Source organism: Heteronotia binoei, chromosome 12 (assembly GCF_032191835.1).
Source record: "Heteronotia binoei isolate CCM8104 ecotype False Entrance Well chromosome 12, APGP_CSIRO_Hbin_v1, whole genome shotgun sequence".
NCBI lineage: Eukaryota > Metazoa > Chordata > Lepidosauria > Squamata > Gekkonidae > Heteronotia > Heteronotia binoei.
The window spans coordinates 46,033,659-46,056,997 of record NC_083234.1 but is presented as its reverse complement, the minus strand read 5'-3'; the positions used below and the strand labels follow the sequence as shown (position 1 = coordinate 46,056,997).

Below are 23,339 nucleotides of genomic sequence, written 5' to 3'. Positions count from 1 at the left end.
ATCAGAGTGTCCTCCTCCCCTTGAGAACAGCAGTTTGCAGGTCACCCAAGGGACTGCACAGCACAGCGGAAGTTAGATTTGAAGAGAGCACTTCCCAGGTCTGACGCTTCACCACCACATTGCTTCAGCAGAAAGTGATGCTACTGGAAGACAAGCTATTAGCAGCAAGACAAACCAAGACTGCTTTTCCAAGTAAACAGTGTCAGACTGGAAAAGAAGGCCACAGGAGGAGGGAAGTAATTATTTTCTTGGGGGTGCTACTGGAGCCTGACAAACGGACGGAGGTCCAGGTCTTCTTGCTAACATGCAATATCTTTTATCAGCTTCAGCTGATATACCAGCTTTAGCTGTTACTCAAGAAACCCAGTCTGGCCTGGGAGATTTATATTCTGATCACATCCAGGTTAGATTCTCTCAATGAGTTCTATGTAGGACTGCCTCTGAAAACCATTCAGACACTTCAGTTAGTGCAAAACATGGTGGCCAGGCTATCCTTGTCTGCTCCTGTTCCATCCAGCCTGCCAGTTAAGGTCCTCTTCTCAAGCCCTGCCACTTTGCCTCTGAAAAGAAATGGGCTGAGAAATAGGCTAAGCTTTCTCATCAGTGGCACTCCACCTTTAGAACGCAACCCTCTTCAAAGTTTGCCTGGTACCTATTAGGTCAGCATTTCAGTGGAACCATTTTTATTTGCTCAAGTTTTTGACTGAATGTGATCGCACCTTTTAGCCAACTACCTTAATATTTTGCATGGATTTTATGGCCTGCACTCCACCTTGTTTTATATTGGCTTGGCTCACTTCTATGCTGTTTTATTGCCACTCTGCTGTTGGTTTTATGGTTTGCTTGCTTTTATGTGGTTTTATTATGGGTATTATGTTTTTTATGTGCTGCTGGACTGGGACAGTTCTTTTATTGTTGGTTGGGTTACTTTCACTAGGTTGCTGTTCACATTTTAATTTTCTTGTTTTGTTAGGGTCACTGAGCTGCCTTGAACAGTTTATCTGGAGAGGCGGCATACAAATATCGAAACACAAACAAACCACAACAGCATGGATCAAATAGCCATCTGGACATGCAAGACCCACCCATCAATATTCCTGGCTTGCATTTTCACTTTCATCCCTTGACAACTTGCATGTGCGAATGGCAGCCCACAATGCTGTTCAATAAAGACTCCTTTCTTACATCCTGTAGCTGGTCACTGAGTGTAAAGGAATCACTGCATGTCATGAAAACAGGTCTCCTCTCTCATCAAGGAGGAATATCCTACCCCACCCCCCGTTTAGCACACATTCTGTCCTTCTCTCTTTTATCCCTCAAAGAAAACCAAAACCTTGAGAGAATACAAGATCTAGTCTAGTAAGTAATTCCTGTCGCATCAGACTAACTCCTACAGAACTCCACACAGAAGAGCGCCTGTCTCTGTAGCTACAGATTTCCTCCACACCACACAGGGTATGATCCTGTCACCTTGCCAAAGACAACCAGGTTTATGTCTGGTCATGTCAGTGTCCGGATGAAAGATGTACTGGAAATTCTGTGTATTCCATGGAGTCTAAAAGGTGGGATATAACGGCAACTAATAAATAAACCACATCTATCTGAACATCTACCAGTATTTCACAAGTGGAATTACTCTGCTCCAAAGACCATTCAAACAGCTCAAAAACAGAGCAGCCCCCACCTGTACACCTTTGAATCCTAGGCCAGAATACACAGTTTGGTAATGGTGCTATGTCCTTTAACTTCCATCATTATTGTCAAAAACAATGCAAATCTAACACTGCAATATGATGCTCTAGCAAACACTGCAGGGATTCAGTGACCAGTTTTCTAAAATTTTAACCCTAAGTGCTCCACAGCAGAGACAGGGTTAAACTCAGGGGCTGACATTTCAGTAAGCAGAGGCCCTTTGCTGCTATCCCTGTGACTCACAAGCCAACAGAGCCTATCACTGACCTATCTGTAACTATAAGTAAAGGTGCACTCAGTGAGCATCATGTATAGACAAATTTATTAGTAACATATGGTAGCAGAATTATATCTACAACTTATAAAGAGCTTTAAAAAAAAAAATCGTTCTACCCCATATCTTACTTTCCTCCCACCCCTCCCTCCGTTACTTGACCCCCGCCAGTGTTATTTTTTTAAAAAAACAAATATTAAAGGTACCTTTAAACTATAAAAATCTTAATCATCAAAAATTGTCCAATGTCCTTTTATTTTCCACTCTTTCTCTATGTATCTTCTGAATTTCTTCCACTCCTCATTAAAAAGTTCTAAATCATAGTCTCTTAATTTTCTTGTTAATTTGTCCATTTCACTCCATGACATAACTTTTGTAATCCAGTCCCATTTTTCTGGTATTTTTTCTTGCTTCCATAACTGCGCATACAATGTCCTAGCAGCTGAGAGCAAGTACCATATTAAAGTTCTATCTTCTTTTGGAAATTTTTCCATTTGTAATTCCAGCAGAAAAGTCTCTGCCTCTTTGTTGAATTCATATCCCAGAATCTTAGAGATCTCTTGCTGAATCATCTGCCAAAACATTTTAGCCCTCTCACAAGTCCACCACATATGGTAGAAAAAACCTTCATGCTTTTTACATTTCCAACACCTATCTGGCATCTTGTTATTCATCTTTGCTATTTTTTTTGGAGTCATATACCATCTATACATCATCTTAAAACAGTTTTCTTTAATACTATGGCATGTTGCAAGTTTCATAGAGTTCTTCCACAGATACTCCCAAGATTCCATCTTTATTTCTTTATTTACATTAATTGCCCATTTTATCATTTGAGATTTCACTACTTCATCTTCTGTAGACCATTGTAAAAGTAATTTGTATACTTTTGAGATTAATTTCTCATTGTCTCCAAGCAGAACTCTTTCCATTTCTGTTTGTTCTTTCCTTATTCCTTCGGCTTTAATATCATTCTCCATCAAGCTTTTTATTTGTTGCATTTGAAACCAATCATATTTATAACTCAGTTCTTCTGCAGTTTTCAGTTCTATTTTCCCACTTTGTATTTTTAGTAATTGGTTATATGATAGCTGTTTTTCATTAACTGTTTTAGCTGTTAACTTTATCACTTCAGCTGGCACTATCCACAAAGGTCTCCTCTCATCACCATATTTCTTATACTTTATCCACACATTTAATAGATTACTTCTTATATAATGGTGAGAGAAAAGACCATCCATCTTCTTTTTTCCGTAATACAAATATGCATGCCAGCCGAATTTTTTTCCATGGCCTTCCAACACTAAAAGTTTTTTATTTAACAGTGGAGCATTTATGATGCTCACTGAGTGGCGATAACGCTGATAACGCCACTCAGTGAGCATCATAAATGCTCCACTCAGTTGGGGCTGCCAGGCCACAGTGCTGAGTAAGACGAGTGGGGGCTTTTCAGCATGACTCAGCAGAAGAATGATAGTTGGTCTAATTGGGTCAGTTGCAAGGGATGCTCATCACAGCACAGGTGTTTTTGTACCTAAGAAGCAGGGAAAGCAGCTGCATGGATGTCTGCTGCATCTTCCTTTTTTACCTCTCCCCCCCCCCACCCCCAATTCATTACGAAATGCATCAGCAGCACTTGATTCACAACCAGAAATAGCAGAAGAGACAGTCTTTCTTTAAACTGCAACCATATTTTTGAATGGTACCCCCAGCTCCCTGCAAACAGAAAACAAGTACAGCAAAAAGCTGGGTGGGCTTCCATATCTTCCTTCTGAGTGTGCTCAATGGTTTTAGTTGCAAAGAAGTTTTCTTTTTAATTTAAATTAGCCAGTTTGGTGCAGTGGTTAAGTGTGCGGACTCTTATCTGGGAGAACCAGGTTTGAATCCACACTCCTCTACTTGCAGCTGCTGGGATGGCCTTGGGTCAGCCATAGCTCTGGCAGAGTTTGTCCTTGAAAGGGCAGCTGCTGTGAAAGTCCTCTCAGCCCCACCCACTTCACAGGATATCTGTTGTGGGGGAAGAAGATAAAGGAGATTGTGAGCCACTCTCAGATTCGAAGTGGAGGGCAGGATATAAATCCAATATCATCTTCTAAATGCATCCTCCACTCTCAGCCTTAACTTGCACAGTCCATTCTACCACATCAGCAGGCCCTATTCCATGCTTTCCAAGGTTTTCCCAAAACCTGGAGAGGCTTCTCTCTTTCTTCAGTAGCCTCCCACCACCACCTGACCTTTGTAGAAATTGCCTGCTGGGAGGGTCAGGACTCCCAGCTTCCCTTCCAAGTTCTGAGGTCTTGCCTCTGTATCTCTCACTGCCCAGCACCTGGTCACCATGAGGCAAGTTTACTGTCTTGTGCACTCTTGGAGAAATAGCTGCTTGCCAATGGCCTGCCTTCCCTGGCACCTTTTAAAATAGTGTGTCTGAGATGGTGGAGGTCTATGTGGTGCAGAGAACCATTGCCAGCATTTTAAGTTATAAACTGTTTATTAAAACAAAAATGTTCACAAGCACATTTTTAGCACAGCACCGGATTGAGCAAGGGATTAAAAAAAAAATGGGTAAAATGCAAATCCTGTCCCTTTCTCTATACATGCCCTTTCAGATGTTAAACCGGGACCGGCCCCTTCAGCTTAGGTTGTTACAAATCCCTGTATAGTATACTTTACCTTGACACTTGCTCCAGCTCTTTAGGAAAGCACATGGTCAATGGCTGCCTTCCCAGTGAAGAGGTCTGTGTGCCCTCATGGACTCCGCACACAAGGAAAAGAGATCTTCTTCCAGCTTCAAGGAGTTTTTATCACGTGTCTTTTCTCCATCCCCAGGCCAGGCCAAAAAGGCTTCTCCTGGAGGTCCCCAGGAATCTCCTTCCTGAAGTCCCTCTAGTATTCTAGTCCTCCAAATCTCTGTTCTCTGCTCAGGGAATGGAGGAGATCTTGATCCAGCCATTATCTCTCCTGCCAGATATTAGCATTTGTTAAGAGGTACCTGAGGTGAGCCTGGAAAACCATTGACCCTCCTCTCTTACTCTCTGCCCAGACCACCCCCCCCCCCCAAAAAAAAAAAGACTTTAGAAACTCAGAGTGGATGTTTTGTACATTTCAAACCTCAGAAGAAAAAAATAAATTTTTTCACACACCCCATTCTGCTTCATGTGTGGACCAGGCCTCATGAAAGTTTGCATCCTCCTAAGTACATTGAAATCTATAATGTTTATTTGATCATCCTCCAAGTACCAGATCAAAAGCCACCAATCTGTCATACAGTTGGCTCTTTTTCCTTTTCCCGAAACGGAATTCAGATCTGTTTTATTAACTTATCTATTATCACAACATCCCATCGTTTATTAATCCAATCTGTCTCTTTCAACCATCGAGGGCAATTGCCATCGCTGCATGAGATGCATCCTTGCGGGAAGCAGCATATTTTGGATTGACTTTTTATTAGCACAAATAGCCTCATCAACATAATTTAACAATGTAATTTTGGATTCCGTTTTTATTGAAAGAAATATAAGTGCCAAATTGTTGAATGAAGGAGCAAGAACTCAGGTTTTTTTGTACTTGCCAATGGGGTCATTTCCTCTCCAGCAGTTTCCTTCCTGATCATGTAATGTGAAGAATACAAAAAAAACCTTCCTGAATATTGAAACAGTTTTCCTTACGATTTAAGATAAGGATGGCAAAGAGGCATGGCATTCAAAGTATCTTGTTCTGACAGCCTTTTTCATACATTTTGATTTTAATTCTTCGACTATATCCAACACAATGTTCTCAGGTTGTAGGATGGAGAAACATGTTGGTCAGCATAAGCAACAAAATAAAAAGGGAATCCAGAAGTACTTTACAGATTAACAAATTTTATTTGGGCATAGACATTTGCCACAGGACTCGTTTTGCTTAGCATTGTGGGCAGTTATTTATTATTGACATTTTTCCATCATGGCACTCAAAGCAGCACACAGGAAGAGGGTCCTCATCAGAAGATCTCCCATCCAGGCATTAGCAGACACAGATTTGCTTAGCTTCAACAACTGGCTGCATCTCTTGCCTTTAGACCAGAGAGCCCTAGTGTGGAGCCTCTGTGTTTCCCTGGCGCCTACCTGCTTCTTGCCCAAAGCAAAGAACCAATTCTGGCTGTACTCCACTTAATTGACATAGGAGGTACTTAGGAAGAGCCCATGAGGCATCATTTTTGTTTGTAGAGAGGAGCCATTTACAAACAGCTGCTTCCATCTCAGGAGGGTGCTGGGCTTAGAATCTCCTATCATTTTGCAGAACATTCCAAAATTTGGCAATTTGGTGCAGCCTCCATGGTAACCATTTTATGACTGGTACCACCTATCCTCTTTTCCACAATAACCTTTTTGTTGCAGTGCTCACTGCCAGGCTCAACAAAGTTGGAGACCCTGCTTTTAAGTTTATATCCAATGAACATAGTATTGCTAATGTGGTCCTTCAGAGGACAGTGAGCAGTTTCCAGCTAATGTTTATTTTTACTGCTACTTCCTTTGCTTTTGTTGTCATGCATGAAGAGAAATTACAGGATTTAATGGTACAATTAGATAGAAATAAAAGTTATTATTATTATTATTATTATTATTATTATTACAATTGAGCAAGAGTTGGACAGGTAAAGAGTCACAGCATCATAGCTATGCAAAGGAGTACCACTACCAGTGTTCCCTCTAAGCTGAGTTAGTCTGAGCTAGCTCACAGTTTTTTTAGCCTCCGGCTCACATGTTTTTGTCTCAGCTCAAGAAAAATGGCCCCAGAGCAAGCTAACTTATGCAGTAGCTCACAACTTTAATGCCAGCAGCTCAGAAACCAGAATTTTTGCTCACAAGACTCCACAGTTTAGATGGAGTACTGATACAAGGCAGAACTCCAAAGATGCCTGGGCTCAGCCCTGAAAGGAAATCCCAGTCTTTAACTCTAAGGATATAGGGGCAAATTGTAGTTATTCTATGCTACAGGAAAGACTCTCTTTAAGAACATAAGAGAAGCCGTACTCCATCAGGCCAATGGCCCATCCAGTCCAACACTCTGTGTCACACAGTGGCCAAAACCCAGGTGTTATCACTAGGTCCACCAGTGGGGCAAGAACTCCAGAAACCCTTCCACTGTGCCCCCCCCCCCCGCCCTAGCACCAAGAATATAGAGCATCATTGCCCCAGACAGTGTGTTCCATCTATACATTGTGGCTAATACCACTGATGGACCCCTGCTCCATATGCTCATCCAATCTCCCTGTTGAAGCTGTCTATGCTTGTAGCTGCCATCACTTTTTGCAGCAGTGAATTCCATGTGTTAATTAATCATTGGGTGAAGAAGTACTTCCTTTTATCTGTTCTAAACCTACTGCTCATCAATTTCATTGCATCCTCACAAGTTCTTATATTGTAAGGGAGAAAGTACTTATTTCTCTATCTCATACACATTGTCGTAAACCTCTATCAAGTTACCCCTCAATTGTCATTTCTCCAAGCTAAAGAGTCATAACTATTCTAACCCTTTTTCATAGGGAAAACATTCCATTCCATTAATCATTTTAGTTGCCCTTTTTTACACCTTTTCCATCTTTTGGGAGAGCTCTCTCAACTCCACCTACCACAAAGGGTGTCTGTTGTGGGGAGGGGAAAGAAAAGGAGATTGTAAGCCACTCTGAGACTCCTTCAGATAGCGAAGGGCAGGATATAAATCCAATTTCTTCTTATTCTTTTTTGAGGAGAGGTGACCAAAATTGTACACAGTATTCCGAGTAAGGCTGCACCACCAATTTATACAGGGGCATTATGATACTGGCTGATTTGTTTTCAATTCCCTTCCTAATAATCCCCAGCATTTGGCCTTTTTTGTTGTAGTCGCACACTCAGTCAACAATCTGAGTTATCAACCATGATTCCAAGATCTCTCTCCTGGTCAGTTACTGCCAATTCAATCCCCATCAACATGTGTTTATAGTTGGAATTTTTGGCTCCAATGTGCATTACTTTGCACTTGCTTATACTGAATCTCATTTGCCATGCTGACACCCACTTGTCTAGCCTCGACAGATCCCTCTGGAGCACCTCACAGTCCTCCCTGATTTTCACCACCTTGAACAACCTAGCATCACCTGTAAACTTAAGCCCATACTTACTGCTTACTCCCAACTCCAAATCATAAAATGAACAAAAAGCATCAGTCCTAGTATTGCACCCTGTGGTACCCCCACTGCCTGACACCATCCCCTGTGAAAACTGCTCATTTAAATTCACTTTCTATTTCATGTTAAGTAAACAGTTTTTAAGATCTGTCCTCTTATCTCATGACTGCTGAGTTTACTTAGGAGTCTTTGATGAGGAACTTTATCAAAAGTTTTCAGGAAGTCTAGGTAATATCTACTGGGTCACCTTTGTCCACATGCTTGTTCACCCCTTCAAAAGACTGTAAAAGGTTAGTGAAGCAACATCTTCCCTTACAAAATCCATGCTGATTCTTCCTCAACAGCTTTTGTTCATCAATGTGCCTACTAATTCTTTCTTTAATAATGGATTCCACCAACTTACCCAGTATCGACAGAGTCCTGTAACACCTTAATGACCAACGCATTTTCAGTACAGCATAAGCTTTTGAGAACTAGAAAAAGTGGGCTCAATTCATAAAAGCTTATGTTAGAATAAAAACGTGTTGGTTTTTCAGGTACTACAAGACTGCTGTTTATTTTGACTGCTGCCTGTTCCTTGTCAAGAAGGGTGATGGCTGAAGATGGAAGGGTGTGGTGATGCAGAGCCAGCAGCACCCATGAAGATTTCTCTCCACTTACAAGGATCAACTCTTACTGACCTCACACAGTATTTGCACCCATCCTTCACACTAGAAGCAGGAAGACCCACCTTTTGGCTTCTATGTTCACCTCTTAGTCACCTACCAGCCAACTCTCAGTTAAGCCTCCTTGAATCATGAGTGGTTGAACAAGGTACAAGAAGCTTTATAGCAGCTGATTGGAACAGGCATTATTTTAGAAGCACCCATGAAGCCACACACAATCCCAGCAGCCTTGCACCCCGAAGCCCTTGAGATGTTGAGGAAGATGCTGGAGGGAAGACCTTCTGGACTTTGCAGGGCTGCCTGCAAACCAAGAACATCCTCTGCACCACTCCATGGAACCCCTCTTTGCAGCATGGGCCAGCTAAATTTATTGGGCTAGTCCTGCTTATGCTGCTAAATCCTCTAAATTCCTCCCAAAGTGCCATGCTAAACACCCTCCAGCCACAGCCGCATCACGTTGAAGGAGAGTCATCTTGTGATTAAGTAAGACCCTCTGAGCCTTTCCCGTTCTGTCATTTCTGGCTGATGAGTCCCCTGCAGATCAAGTGCTTATTACCAGCTCCCAAGTGCTGTTCCTTGCACACTGCCCTATTATTTTCCACACGGCTTGTGTTTCTTCAGTCCATGAGGTCATTTAATTTCACCCTGAGTAATTTTCCAGTCTTCATCTGTTCTGATGCCTCTTAAACTTGGTGTCATCAGCAAATTTAAATCAACACACATCTTCCCCCCCCCCCCACACCAAAGAAAGAAGAAAATCGTGGGAAAAAACAAAACAAAAATGCTGAAGACTGATGCAGAAGGCATACAAAATAACATTTGATATTTTAATCTTGCTGCTTGAAGTGCACAGAAATCAGAGATGCCACGGAAGCGAGCAAAGCACAGAAGAAATACAAGCCACTCATGCTTCCATCCTTCCCAGTCTTGCCCAAGAATAAAGATTTATTGGCTGTTATTTTTAATATATGCCAGCAACATATAGGGTGTGCTTTACACAGCAGCATAAGCAAATCTGGCATTAGAAACCATAAGCTTCCAAAAACAGCCATGTGTCAACTGCTTCCATCTTCCAAGAAAATTTGTAGCAGACCTTACCACTGCCATAGAGGGGGAAAGCTCCTATCTCAAGCAGCAATTAATTAGCAAAACAGACACCATGGAATTTGGACTTCACCATCCCTGGGAGTGACTAGCTCACTACTGAACACTGCTGTCCCTCTTCCTATGCCTTGGAAGATAGCTACAGGCTCTCTTTTCCTGTCGCTTTGCTAGACATGAGCCCTACCCCACATGCCTCTGAGATGCAACCGGACAAGCAGGGCTGACCGTGTATGCCACCAAACTGGCACTACTGTTCCTGGTGAGGTGCAGAAAGGCCTATGCTCCCTGCCCCCAGAAGACAGTTCATCCTCAGACACATGGAACTGTGAAAGGTGTTCTCATGCCACCATGGCTGTGTGTGATGGCAGCTGTCAGGACTTCTGCCTGCTCTTCTTTCTGTGGCACCAATCACCCATCAAGTGGGCTCTCCAGCTAAGCAGTTTTTGGGTGTGTTTTTTTTTTAAGCAGCCAATTGTATTTGCAGCTCCAGCAGCTTCTGTCCTCACCCCTCTCAATTTTGTATTTAATTAACCACACCATCTGCCCCAACTCCCAGTTTAATTAACATCTTTGCAGGGCTGGGCCAAACCCACATCCAAAATACCACCATACCACAGTGCTTCTGTTTGCTCTTCTCCCCCCTCCTTGTTGCTGATGGTCCAAGCAAAGATAAAAGGAACTGGGCTTCTTGAAGAAGTCTCTAGGCAGATGCAGAACCTCTAGGCTCACAGCTGAGCCTTCACCACCCCTACTGTCCTTGGTGGCTTCACCACTAATGAAAGTCAGCAGGTCAAGGAGAACCTGCTCAGACCCCTCCTAGCAGCTAAAGAACAGCTTCATTCCTAAACGATCAGGCAGGGCAACCTTATACATTCCAGCTGAAGCCCAAGAATTTGAACATCTGCAACTGAATACATGGGAAATTTCACATCTCTATTCCAATCACTTCTTCCCCCAAACCAACTTGGAGAGTCTGCTGGTACAGCTTCCTTGACCCCTCCTCCTCCCTGACTGCTGTATCGTATCCTAGCCCCTCTCCATTCCAGTAACCTACTGATCCTAAGGAGAGAAAATCCACTACTTTAAGAATTCATAGATTGGTACAGCTGCCATCAACTTTGGTTTACCAAAATCTTGATTTCCTTTAAGCATGTTTTGTGTTTTCCTTCCTTCCCTGGAAGAGTTTGGGGCTTTAAAAAAACAAGGGCAAAGTGTCTCTGAGCCTGTGCAGAGTGGTCTTCCTTTGTAAAGGAAGTGCTTCCTTGCTTTTTTAAAGACTGGCCAGAGGTGCTGTGGACACCCGGTGCTCTGAATTTCGCTATCAGCAGCAGCCTGCTCAGACACAGTGCTGCTTGGGAGGTGGCTGGAGATCATGGCTGGCAGCTCCTGGATTGAGAAGGGGGCATGCATCCATCCTGGGATGATTGGCCAACCACAGGGGTAGCTGGGAGAACCAATGTATGCACTTTAATGCCAAGTGCATGCTGGCAAATGTCAGCTGCTGACTTCACAATCCTCTTACAATGGGACAGACAGCCATGTGCCAACACAATGTACAATACTTTGTTTCCACCCATTATCCCCATGCACTTAGAGCGCATAAGTGTGCTACAGAACTGCACACCTGTAAACTAAACAGCAAGAGCAGCTTGGCAGGATTTTTCTTCCTGGCTTTATATTCTCCAATTCTGGCAAGCAGCCCAGAGAATATAATTCTGGTTAGTCCAGTAAAGATTCTAACTGGGTAGCAACACCAGCCACCTCCTCATCCCAGCCTCCTTTCCCCCTCTGCACTGCTCCAAGGGAGCCGGCAGGTGCAGGACTCTCTGATTTAAAAACTGATGATTTATCTGACTATATTCAGGAACCAGAGTTTGGCTACCCAAACCACAGCATGTCTGTTGTTCATCCTCTCCAAGTAACAGTCCTGCAGCTCGTTCTCTCTACACCAGAGCCCATGCAAGTCCCCAGAACTACAGTTAAGGAGAACAATAAGTCTAAGAAAGCATGGAAGAGTTGGGGTTTGAACGCTCTCCTAGATCAGGGGTTTCCAACATGCAGGGGGAGGCTGGAGACTTCCCACTATTACAACTGATCTCCAGGTGACAGAGATCAGTTCTTCTGGAGAAAATGACCATTTTGGAAGGTCAGCACTATGGCATTATACCCACTGAAGTCCCTCCCCTCCCCTCCCCAAACCCTGCCCCTCCTCAGGTTCCACCCCCAAATCTCCAAGTATTTCCCAATCCTGAACTGGCAGCACTGCCCAGATTTAACATAGTTAGCCAGCTCTCCGGTGAGAAAAGGAAAGTTTGGCTGAATTCAGAGAAACAGAAAGTGAAGCTAGCTCTCCACTGTGAAAAGCAAAGGTTTGTCTACATTCAGAGAAATAGAAAGTGTAAGAGCGAGCTTTGGTACCTAAAAAGCATGGTGGTCAACAGTCTTCCATCAAACCACTGGGATTTCTGCCTGTCAAAAACAGCTCCTTGGCCAACCCTACCCAACACATTCACCTGAAGTCATAAAGCAGAGGCAGTCTGGTCAACCCTTGAGTTCAAAGCTCCTGATTAAGCCTTAAATATCCAGTTCCTTGTATTGCTTTGCTCTGTCTTGACTTGTCCAAAGCCCTGCCCCTCCTACCACCTGGCTGCCCTCTGCTTTCCTCCTGATCCAGCAACGCTGCCCCTGTTCCAGCTTGCTAAGGCAATTAATGAACATTTAGCTTGAAGGAGAAAGGTGGGGGGGAATGAACTAGGGGGCAAAACTGGAGGCTGACGCCACACAGTGCACAATCCCTGGGTGCCAGAGACACCAGCTGTGTCTCCCCTAAAGTTTGGCTCGGGGCAGAGATGAGAGCGAAGTTTCGCTCAAAGGGCTATGGAAGAAAAATAAGTCATCCACCCAAGGGCTGCAGCTGTTTTGGATATCAGCATAACCAGCATAACCTTTTAATGAAAATGCATGAAAGTTTTGATATTTCCTCAGGGAGGTGCTTTTTTTTTAAAATAATCATCTCACTGGGCTCCTGAAAAATCTAGGTGTAAATCTGGAAATGGACTCACAAAAGTCCTGGTAGACTTGCTCTTTAAGAGAAAGCATGCCTGTAATCAAAGAGGAATCCAGTGGCACCTTAAAGACTAACAAAATTTATTCCTGTATAACATTGTTTTCTTGAGTCTGAGTTTTATGTACACCTCATGCATCTGATTACAAAATCAGATGCATGAAGTGTGCATCCATCAGAATGATTTATATACCCAACAGAATGGTGGAGGAGTAGGAGAGATGTTACAAAGAGAGGCTGTCTCAAAACAAGATCCAAACCAAAGAGTAATCAGAGTGGGAGAGAGGCACTCCCAACTGCTGTTAGATAGGCAAAACATAAAACTTAGTGCAGAATGAAATGAGATAAACACAGAGAGAGATACAGAGGTATAGAGATGAAGCAATTAATAGTAAGGGGTGGAATATCTAAGGTATTAGCAGTCATAGTAAGTTAGAAATCCTGGGTCCCCGGTAAACGGTTGGGGGGGGGGGGTGGAGAGAGAGAATACATTGTCTTGAATTTGTTGATCAATATTAATGCAGTAATTTGGAGTTAAGATTCTCCCTTTGAATTTCCTGAGTAAGAGAACTGTAACTTTGAAATCAGTAACAGAATGCCCTAGGAGATTTTGCACTGTAGCTTTGCTATCTATTTCGATCACATTCTCCAGCATATTGCCATAACCAGGAGAACTAGAAACTTAATTGTTTTGATTTTAAAAGATGATTATGTACTCATTACTTCTACAGAGCCCTCAAAGGACAATTAAAGAAAAAGCAGCCTACAAACTCATATTGCCCACGTTAGAGATTTTTCAGAGTACCAGATTATTAGTGGTCAAAGCTCTGTACCTTCCCATAAGACCCTTGGAAATCTCTCCTATAATCCCAGCATTAGACCTGTTCTTAGTATGAAGCATCATCTGAGAAAGAGCCATTTTCCCATACTCCATTCTTTTGAACTGCAAGACATACTATCATCCACAGCACACACCTGCAAGGACCTCACTCAGCTCAGCTTGACTGGCAAGAAGGTGACAGTGCTCATTCAGGAAATGCACACTTTTGATTGTTTAGGTTGTGATACTGCCATGACACCTTTATCCATATTCACTTAGGAACCCTATCCCAAGGAGGTTATGTGGCACTAGGAGACACAGATGACAAAGTCTCACCTTTATCCAGAGGAACAATGAGAGCTAGAAACTTAATTATTTTAAACAGTATGCCAGTCAGCCTTCCCTATCCCACCTTTCCTGCAATGCCTCAGTTTTCCATGGCTGTCATCTTTTGCACTTGATTTTTACCATGTGGCATTGCCCCTCCCTTAACAGTTTGTATATATTAAAAAAGAGGACACTTCACTCACCTTGGTAGGGTACTGTTTTCCTAGCCACCAAATTCCACCAACTGCTGACAGAGGCGTCTACGCTCAAAGCCACTGTGGCCAAAAGACACAGGTCAAGGGGGCCAACGGCCATACTGTCCAGGACGTGAAGCTCCAACTGGAGAAGCGCTGGGAGCTATTGCTGGCCGCCTTATAAAATCCTGCTGTGATCACGCCCTCCCTTGCTCGGTCTGGGGGCTGAAAACAATGAAAGGAAGGCAGTTAGGGTTACGGCAGCATCAATAATGAATGAAAAGAGATGAAATCACATGCTATAAGAAGAGGGAGGGAGGAAAAGAGGCCCGGATCTGGGGACAAAGGCAGCATTGAATGAGTTTCCATTCAGATAGAGAGATCTGCTCCCACTTCAAGGAAGGGAGCACGTGGCGTAAGAACACCAAGGTGATTCAGTCCATGACCAACAAAAGCTGGGAATATAACAATTCTCTCAATCCACCCCCCCCCCCCCCACAAAACCAGGGTGCATACACATCCATTTGCACACTTGCCTAGTTGGGAAAGACCTCTTCCTGTGCCTCTTCAGCAAGAGGAAGATTTCCCGAATGTTGAGGCTAACCCGGAAAAGCAGTGTCATGGAAATGTACTAAGTATATATGTCATTTACAATGAAAATATTGATAATATTTTCCTGCCAGACTTTAATGGTTGCCAAGGCTCAGGATGGTTTTCAAGAGGGTGGGGGAAGAGACACAGGTGACAGGATAAACCATCCCTAGACTGGAGACAGACAACAGGTTTGGAGAAAGCTGAAAGTGACTCGAGAGAGAAGGTTGGCTTCCAGGTTGTGTCACACATTTGTCCTATTGTCGTTTGTCCTATTGTCTCCCCTGGTCAAACAGGTTTTGGAATGCATGCAAAATCCTTCCAAACTTGTTTACCAGAAGAGAAAGCAGGATGACTGAAAGAAGAGATTGTGGCTGCGTGGGATCCACCTTCAGATCCTTGGGAGGGGGGGAGAATTTATCTGGGTTGAACCCAGCCAGCTTCTCCCCTCAACCTTGCCCTATTACCATCATTATAGCCCCCTTCACAAATTGCTCTTTGTCCATGCAAGTTCCGCAATCCCCAGCAGATACTATCTGGCGAAGAAGGGGACCTGCTTCTCCCTTTATTTCTAGAAGAAAAAATAGTTGGATCCAACCCTAGCATTGCACAATGGAAAACAACCAAAATGGCTATGGAGATCAGCTCTCCATTCCACTACAAGACTAATGCACCTATTAGCTTGATTTCTACCCCCAAATACTGGTAGCATCAGGCAGCAGGGCCAGTCATGGCAGGGTGGGGAGTTCTTTACTGAGGCCTAGAGTTCAAAGGAGGGTGGCGGGAAGGACAGCATTTCAGAAATAATCTCCTTCTTTGTGACTCAAGAGATGGTATCAAGGGAACAGAATTGGAGAAAGGAGCATGGGGTATGTTATGCGCGTATCATCCCTGCCAGAAGGCCAAACCAAGAGTTAACTGCCTTTTTAAACCCCAGCACTGATTGCGGAACAATTTTATTGATCAGAGGTAAGATACTGAGCAGCTAGCTACCGTAACAGATAAAGGGAGCCGCATAAAACCACACAGGGCACTAGAAAGATTCAAGTGGGAAGCCTTGTTGGTCTGAAGAAACAGAACAAAGTTAGAGTCCTGTGCACATGACTTGCACCTTGAATAAAACTTTGTTAGTCTTAAAGATGCCACTGGACTCTAACTTTGCTCTAGGGCACTAGAAAGACACCCGGAAGGTGCAGAAGGTTTTCTAAAAGCAAGCCTATCTCCTTTGGCACCTGTTGGCTGCCTCTCCCTGGTTGTCTCCATCCTGTCAGAGAGCAAATGCATTGCAGAAATGCATTAGCAGAGCCAACACACACACCCAGGACCACACTAGCCAATCTGACATGGCGGGGGAGTCCTTGTCTGACCACAAATATGTCAATAGGATACTAAGCAAAGCCCATCCCTCAAGCTGAGCAGGCACAATACTGCACTACCCAACAGCCTGTCTCTAGCAGTGGTAGCCCAGAATGCTGCAAAAGGAAGTCCAAGTTCTCCCCTGGCCTATTTGCACAAGCCATTCTCATTCAAGACAGAGATGATACCTCTGGCTTTTCAGACTCCTGTCCTTCCCAAACATGCACATCTAACTTATAGTGCAATCCCTTTCCATCAAAGGGAGCATTTCATACTTTCCTCATAGATCTGGACAATTCCTGGCCACAGAGGAACCAGATTTGCTGCTTAATTTCAGCTAGCCTAGAAATCTGCTTCAAAATCTGGCGTCACATATCTGTGCTGCTTCTGCTGAAATGTCCAGAGGGGAACTTGCTCAGAAATTTTTTGCAGGCTTCAGATGCACGCCCAGCATGGAACTCAAACTCAGCTTTGGTTATTAAGAGCAATTGCAGTTTAACAAGCACAATGCCTTTGTGCATCCTGGCAGGGAAGAATGTGTCAATGTCAGAAGTCGCTCAGAGGCTCTTCCATACAACATGTTGCTGAGATTTTAAAAACAAAATCTTTGCAGCTATCATCCAGAGTCCTCCGCAACACACACCCATACTAAAGCAGTGGAGAGGCATGCTTTCCTCACAGTTTGAGACAATGCATTTTTTCTTGCACAATAAGTCTGAGAACATACCTCCAAGTATGCCTGTATACTGTCTGAGTTCATGGAGGTTCCATCAACTAATAGTCCAGTTTGGTGTAGTGGTTAAGTGCACCACTCTTATCTGGGAGAACTGGGTTTGATTCCCCACTCCTCCACTTGCAGCTGCTGGGATGGTCTTGGGTCAGCCATAGCTCTCAGAGAGTTGTCCTTGAAAGGGCAGCTTCTGTTAGAGTTCTCTAAGCCCCCCTACCTTACAGGGCATTTGTTGTGGGGGAGGAAGGTAAAGGAGATTGTGAGCCACTCTGAGACTCTGACACTCAAGAGTATAGGGTGGGGTATAAATCCAATATAATCTTCTTCTTATAATGGACCTAACCGTCTAGCCTTTCATCATTCAGACCTTAACTGAAACCTTGGGTATTGTATATTTGTGAGGTTTCTGAGCATTTTCTACTCTCCCATATAGTTCCCAAGCTTGTAAGTGTGATGTGTGAGATTTCATACCCTTAGACATTGCTGTCTATGCAGATCTTCAGGGCACCTTGCAAAGCACAGCATATATAGAGAAGATGACAAGAGACTTTTCTCTTTCCTCTTCCAGTTATGGATGGACACCACTGCTCCATTGCTCTCAATAGGAAAGAGAATTGGAAGATCTGGCTGAGAACCAGCGAACCAGTTAATTGTACACTATTCATTTCAACACTTTATAAATCCAGGACGATTGCCCTGGAAGACAGGCAATTTCTGTTTTGCCCAGATCAGTTCTAGACCTCAGCAACCCAAATTCCATCTCCAACTACGAAATGGGTCTTCACCACACGGTAAGCAACTGGAGCTTAATATGTAAACAGAGATGAGCCAAGGTTAAAACCCTTCTCTGTCCCAAAGACCTTCTCATTAACCACAGACAGGTAGTTGCTGCATCAGTCAGGATTACTTTGTGGTAAAGCCTTTCCATCCTTCCGAGGTCAGTAAAATGAGTACCCAGCTTGCTGGGGGGAAAGTGTAGATAACTGGGGAAGGCAATGACAAACCACCACGTAAAAAGTATGCCGTGAAAACATTGTGAAAGCAACGTCACCCCAGAGTCGGAAACGACTGGTGCTTGCACAGGGGACTACCCTTACCTTTTTAAAGCAAAGGCACTCAGCACATGTTCAGAAATACTTCCAAGCACTCTGGAGTGTCAAATCCCTATAAACTCAGTAGGAGACTGGAAGCAAATCACTCAAACACCCAACCTCCCCTGTGGAAAATAAGGCTGCATCACTGGCTATTGCTATAGCACCACAATGGTGCGATCATTCACAAGTGAATCCCCCTGTGTGGAAAATCCAGCTGTGAATTATTGCTATAACACAATGATAGGTCAATAACCCACAATGTGCAAATGTAGCCAGAGAAAAGGCTGGCCATGGGTGGAATCATCGTCTGATCCAACTAAGCAAATATTCTCTCCCTCTCTCAAGCTCTCTCACTCACACACACACACTTTTGCTCACACAAAGACATACTAGCTGCCAAGGGAGAAAGTGCTCATCCTGCCGTCTCCCCAATAATGTGATCTCTCTCAAGGGCAGATTTCAATGCCATGCTTTCTGCCTGGCTCACTTCTGGGAGCCAGAAAATAACCTGCCTGCTCATCTTTTAATCTGGTTCCAGGCAAGGAAGCAGCAAAGAAAACTCCTCACCTCCCACTTGACACTCAGGTCAACAGCAATTGCAGAAAAGCCTGCACAAGCACATAGACTGAGACCGCACCAGAGAGAACACGCTCTGCCCTCTCCCGTCCTCATCAGCCAATTATAATACCAAGTTTTTTTAATACAGAGGTTTTTTCATCAGCTAACAGCAAACGCACTCCTCATTCTGCACCTCATGAAGTCTCCTAAACATCAAGGCAGGCTTATTACACCCATTTTACAGATCTAATGCCAAGAGTGAACATAAGTAACAGCAATTTGCTGGATCCTGATTTCAAAGAGCCTAACCCTACATGCTGTCCCCTTGAGGCTCCTAATTAAAATAAATGCATTTAAGTAATAATCAAATGGAGATTTGAACCCAAAAGACCTGGGTTCAAGTCTTCAGTCACATACTTACTGGAAACGACTGGGCAAGTCATTCAGCCTCATGGACAAATTGGGACTATTAGCAGCTAGCTTCACAGGACTGTTGAACAGAGAGAACGTGGCATATTAAAAATACTCAATAAACTGTTTATTGGAATCACCAGGTGACAAACAACTCTTAGCCTACCATCTATAAAATTGAAAGCCCAATCCTTAGCAGTCTATAATGTATTTCAAGCCTTTTAGGCACCTCAGATACATTATCAGCATAATGGAGGGGAGGGACGGTGGCTCAGTGGTAGAGCATCTGCTTGGGAAGCAGAAGGTCCCAGGTTCAATCCCTGGCATCTCCAAAAAAGGGTCCAGGCAAATAGGTGTGAAAAACCTCAGCTTGAGACCCTGGAGAGCCGCTGCCAGACTGAGAAGACAATACTGACTTTGATGGATCAAAGGTCTGATTCAGTATGAGGCAGCTTCATATGTTCATATGTAATCTTTACAACAGACCCATAAAGCAAGCTAGGGTTAGAATCCCAAAACTGCAGGTAAGGGGCTGATAAGGAGGTAACACAGTGGCTTTTTCTAGGCCATTTAATTGAGCTTATGGCTAAAATTTGAACCAGGAACTTTCCAGGTCACAGTGTTAGCTGCTGTGCTGAGCGATATTCAAAGTACAATCAATCACAATAAGGTGATACAACTCTTCTCTTTACAAATTCCCCCCCCCCCAAAACATACCACAAGTCTGCAATGCTATCCCCACTTTCCCCTACCATTCCTTTCTTCACCTGGTATATATATATATTTTTAAAAACCAACAACTATATTTATTAGTAACATTGCTGGCCCCCGTGCCAAACGTAAAAAGCCAGATGACCAGACCACCCACAGACGATGGGGGAAATTCTACATACTTGGTGGACTCCCCTGGCATACAGGAAAAAAGGATGCCTTTTAACCCAAAGAAAAAACACACACACCCATCCTAATAAGGGCCAAACATGTGGAATGTTGAGAGCAGGTGAATGGCTATTAAAGTCCAGCAGGGGAGAAAGGAAGCAAGACGTTGCTAGCTGCCCCTGAATAAGCTCTGCATTAAGTTTTGTTTCTCCTCTCCTTGCAGGTACTTAGCCTGGGCTGGAGCCAAAAAGCAGGAGCCAAAGGGCTCTTCACCCTCAGCTAGAGCCTTGTAGGAGCCAGTCCAGTAATCCAAGACCTGTCCACAATGCCTCTGTGTGTGTTCTTTGGATTTTGCTTAAATTGCTTATGGAGCAAAACTGTAGTTTGGTAGACTTTGTAAGCTGTTTGGGTCCCTTTTGGAGTGGGGAGGGGGACGGAAACACCTAAACAAATAAAGGAAATCAGCTTGCTCAACTCCTTGAGTGTTCACTGCATCCAACAGAGGAGGAGATTCAGGGAGAACAGCAAGCTTTCCACACCATTCCCATCCTCCTGAAATTATTCAGGGAGCCCACAGCTCATTAAATTAAGTCCCATCAACATACGTAACACCACTAGGGTTGCTTTTGGCTAATGAATTAATTAATTATCATATGGCATTGTGTGTAGAACAGCCAGGAGATCCAAAGACTGTCTGGCAGCCACAAATTCTAGCTCTTAGCGTTATGCTAGTTGTGAGGTAGACTTGCTTTTAAGGACTGATAGAGCTCTGAGAGAACCATGACTGGCCCAAAGTCACCCAGCTGGCTTCATGTGAAGTGGGGAATCAAACTCGGTTCCCCGAATTCGAGTCCGCTGCTCTTAACCACTACACCAAACTGGCTCTCTCAATTCTTTGCCGGTTGGTTGGCAAGCCTCCTAAGCATGTTAAGAACAAAAGGCAAGCCCCTGCCCCAAAGAGTATGCAGTTTAGATTTGTGTTACCTTCCTAATCATTGCAGAAAAGAAAGACAGTAAATATTCCATGCTTTGTTAAAAACAGCAGCATACACTCTTGAGATCGAAGCTGTCCATGCCAGAATTGGGCTGCCCAACCCACCACGTACTCCTCGATCCAACAGTGCTCCAATGGAACCCCACCCCTACTTCTGGGCTCACAGCCCCACTGTGGACTCCCTTTCTTGTGGTCTTGTGCGCTTTAACCACTTCCTGCCTTCAGAGGGAGGTCATAGCTGAGTCAGCTCCGCGCAGGAAGGAATTGGGGGGAGGGGGGGATAATACCACTTCCAAAAAAGCAGCAGCATTTTTCTCTTTCCAGCTGAGTTGGAGCTGCTGCTAGACCTTCCCTAATCCTTGGGAGCCAACAGCCGCCTCCTGATCGCAACAGAGTGATCACATCTTCCCAAGCTGCTGCAAAGATCGCCTTGCTTGGCCAATTCACTCCAGCTCTGAAGCCAAAGGAGGGGAGTGGTAAAGTTCTTGGAAAAATAAGCAGAGGAGGAGAATACTTTTGCCTGGGAATTACCCCAAATGCCCACCCCCATGTAGTTCTGCAATAGGCAGGGAGGGCCCTCTGCACATGCTCAAAGACACTCTTTATCAGTTAACACTAACTCTTCCTTAGAGCCAGGATTTCCTGCAGACTTCAGGCCAAGCAACATAAATAATAAAAACAAAATATAAAAGGACAGCTGTCCAGGACACTCCTTCCAAAGACACTCCCATCTCACTGAATACACAACAAAGTCCCCTTTGCCAAAGCATAGGCTGGAGATTAGTCCTGGAAAAAGCACTTAAGACCTATGCCACGCCCCCCAGTTATTTCAGTTTACCTGGACCCAATAAAGTTAGTGGAATCTACCATGATACACACACTAAACCAGCTTAGTATATTCAGCCTAAAATGGCTCAGGTAGCAAGTACAGTGGGAGTGAGCAAACCCATGCAACATACCAGTTGCTGCCAGCTAAAAACACCCAGGTGCCAGGCTGTGTCACACACTGTTCCTAAGAGGTCTCCAAGTTCTATTTCAGATGTAATGAAAGGTGGTAAGAGACTGGCACTGTGGTAGTGGGCAGTAAATGCCACACCCAACGTGCATCACAATTCCAAATTAGGCAGTGGTAAGGAAATGAAAAATGTTCTCTCACCCACGCAACAAAAAACCATGGGAAAAGATTGACTGTCAGGAAACAATGCCTTCCAAAAACTTTATTTATACCTTCCTTACCATTCCGGAAGTCTAGGAGAGTAATGTTTCCACAACTGCACTGTGAACTGCCAAAGATGAGGCCTAGTGTTGGAATCATGGAATAGACTTCATGTTTTTGTTTGTTTAAAAAAAACACAAATGAGTCATGAGCCCTTCTGATTGCGAGGTTGCCTTTCTGGTGCAGCTGAGATACAGGACTTTTCACTCCCAACCACCCACCCCCCAAGCCCTCCATGGTTTCCAGAACCCATCCCATTGCCTCGACATTTTATTAGCCCTCCTCTTCCTCCCAGAGTCCCTGCCAAAGAGTAGTACTCGTCAGAGGTACTGCTCAGTGGAGTTTAAGCAAGAGAACTTTCAATAGGGCCTCCGCATTAATCATGAACAGCACATGCTGCCACTTTGATTTTTTTACCTCAGGGACTGAAAGTGTCAGGAGGCTACATTGTTACCTACCAAACATTAAAAACCCTGCTATTCATCACCTATCCCAGGAAGCAAAAGGCATGACATGTGCACACGATCCCCTCAGGAATGGACAATTCCCATTTCAAGTCACTTCAGCATCCTCTTAAACACACCCCAAACCAGAGACTGAAGTTTGTTCAAGAGCTCATCCTCTGTCAACCATTCTGAAAAGAGGCCTCTTTGCAAGCTATGCCTTGGAGATCCCTCCATTTGTCTTGAGAGGCACTCTAGCTTGGATCACATTAGTTCATTTATTAAAGATGGAGGTGGAGATTGTCTGGCCTTGTGGAAGAAAGGAGGATAATCCACCTTGACAGTATTCTCGGCATTCCCAAACTTGGAATTCTAAGTTGCTGGTTCAGACATGCATCCTGTGGCTCTTGACTGCCAATGGCTGAAGGAAAGACTTGCACCCATCAACAGATCACCACAGAGGCAAACTCACACATTCAACTGCTAATGATTAAGTATGGCAATACCAAGCAGGACACTCCACACATGTGCAAACCGCCCAGATAACACATCAGCATTCAGTGAAGTACACATACGCTAACAAGACCAGAAACTGGCATATTACTCTGGGAAATCAGCACACGCTAGATGAGAGAATATTCAGAACTTAAATGAGAGCAATGGCGGTGAGAGCTACAGCTGCAATTGTTTTCCATTAAATGGAAACAGGAAGCACGTTCCCTCTCAAGATCTCCGGAGGAGGTAGAGTTCATGGCAAGAGAAGTATATAAATGGATTTC

At 44.0% G+C, this 23,339-nt stretch overlaps 1 protein-coding gene across 1 annotated transcript in view; it reads right to left on the bottom strand.

The window, feature by feature from the left end:
- SEMA4C (semaphorin 4C) overlaps positions 1-14,511 on the bottom strand; it is a 63,148-nt gene extending 48,637 nt beyond the window's left edge. Inside the window, exon 1 of the mRNA XM_060251836.1 lies at positions 14,298-14,511. Coding sequence (XP_060107819.1) covers positions 14,298-14,409 — 112 coding nt within the window. The 5' untranslated portion in view covers positions 14,410-14,511. The remainder of the gene's footprint in view (positions 1-14,297) is intronic.
- Positions 14,512-23,339: the final 8,828 nt, after the last annotated feature.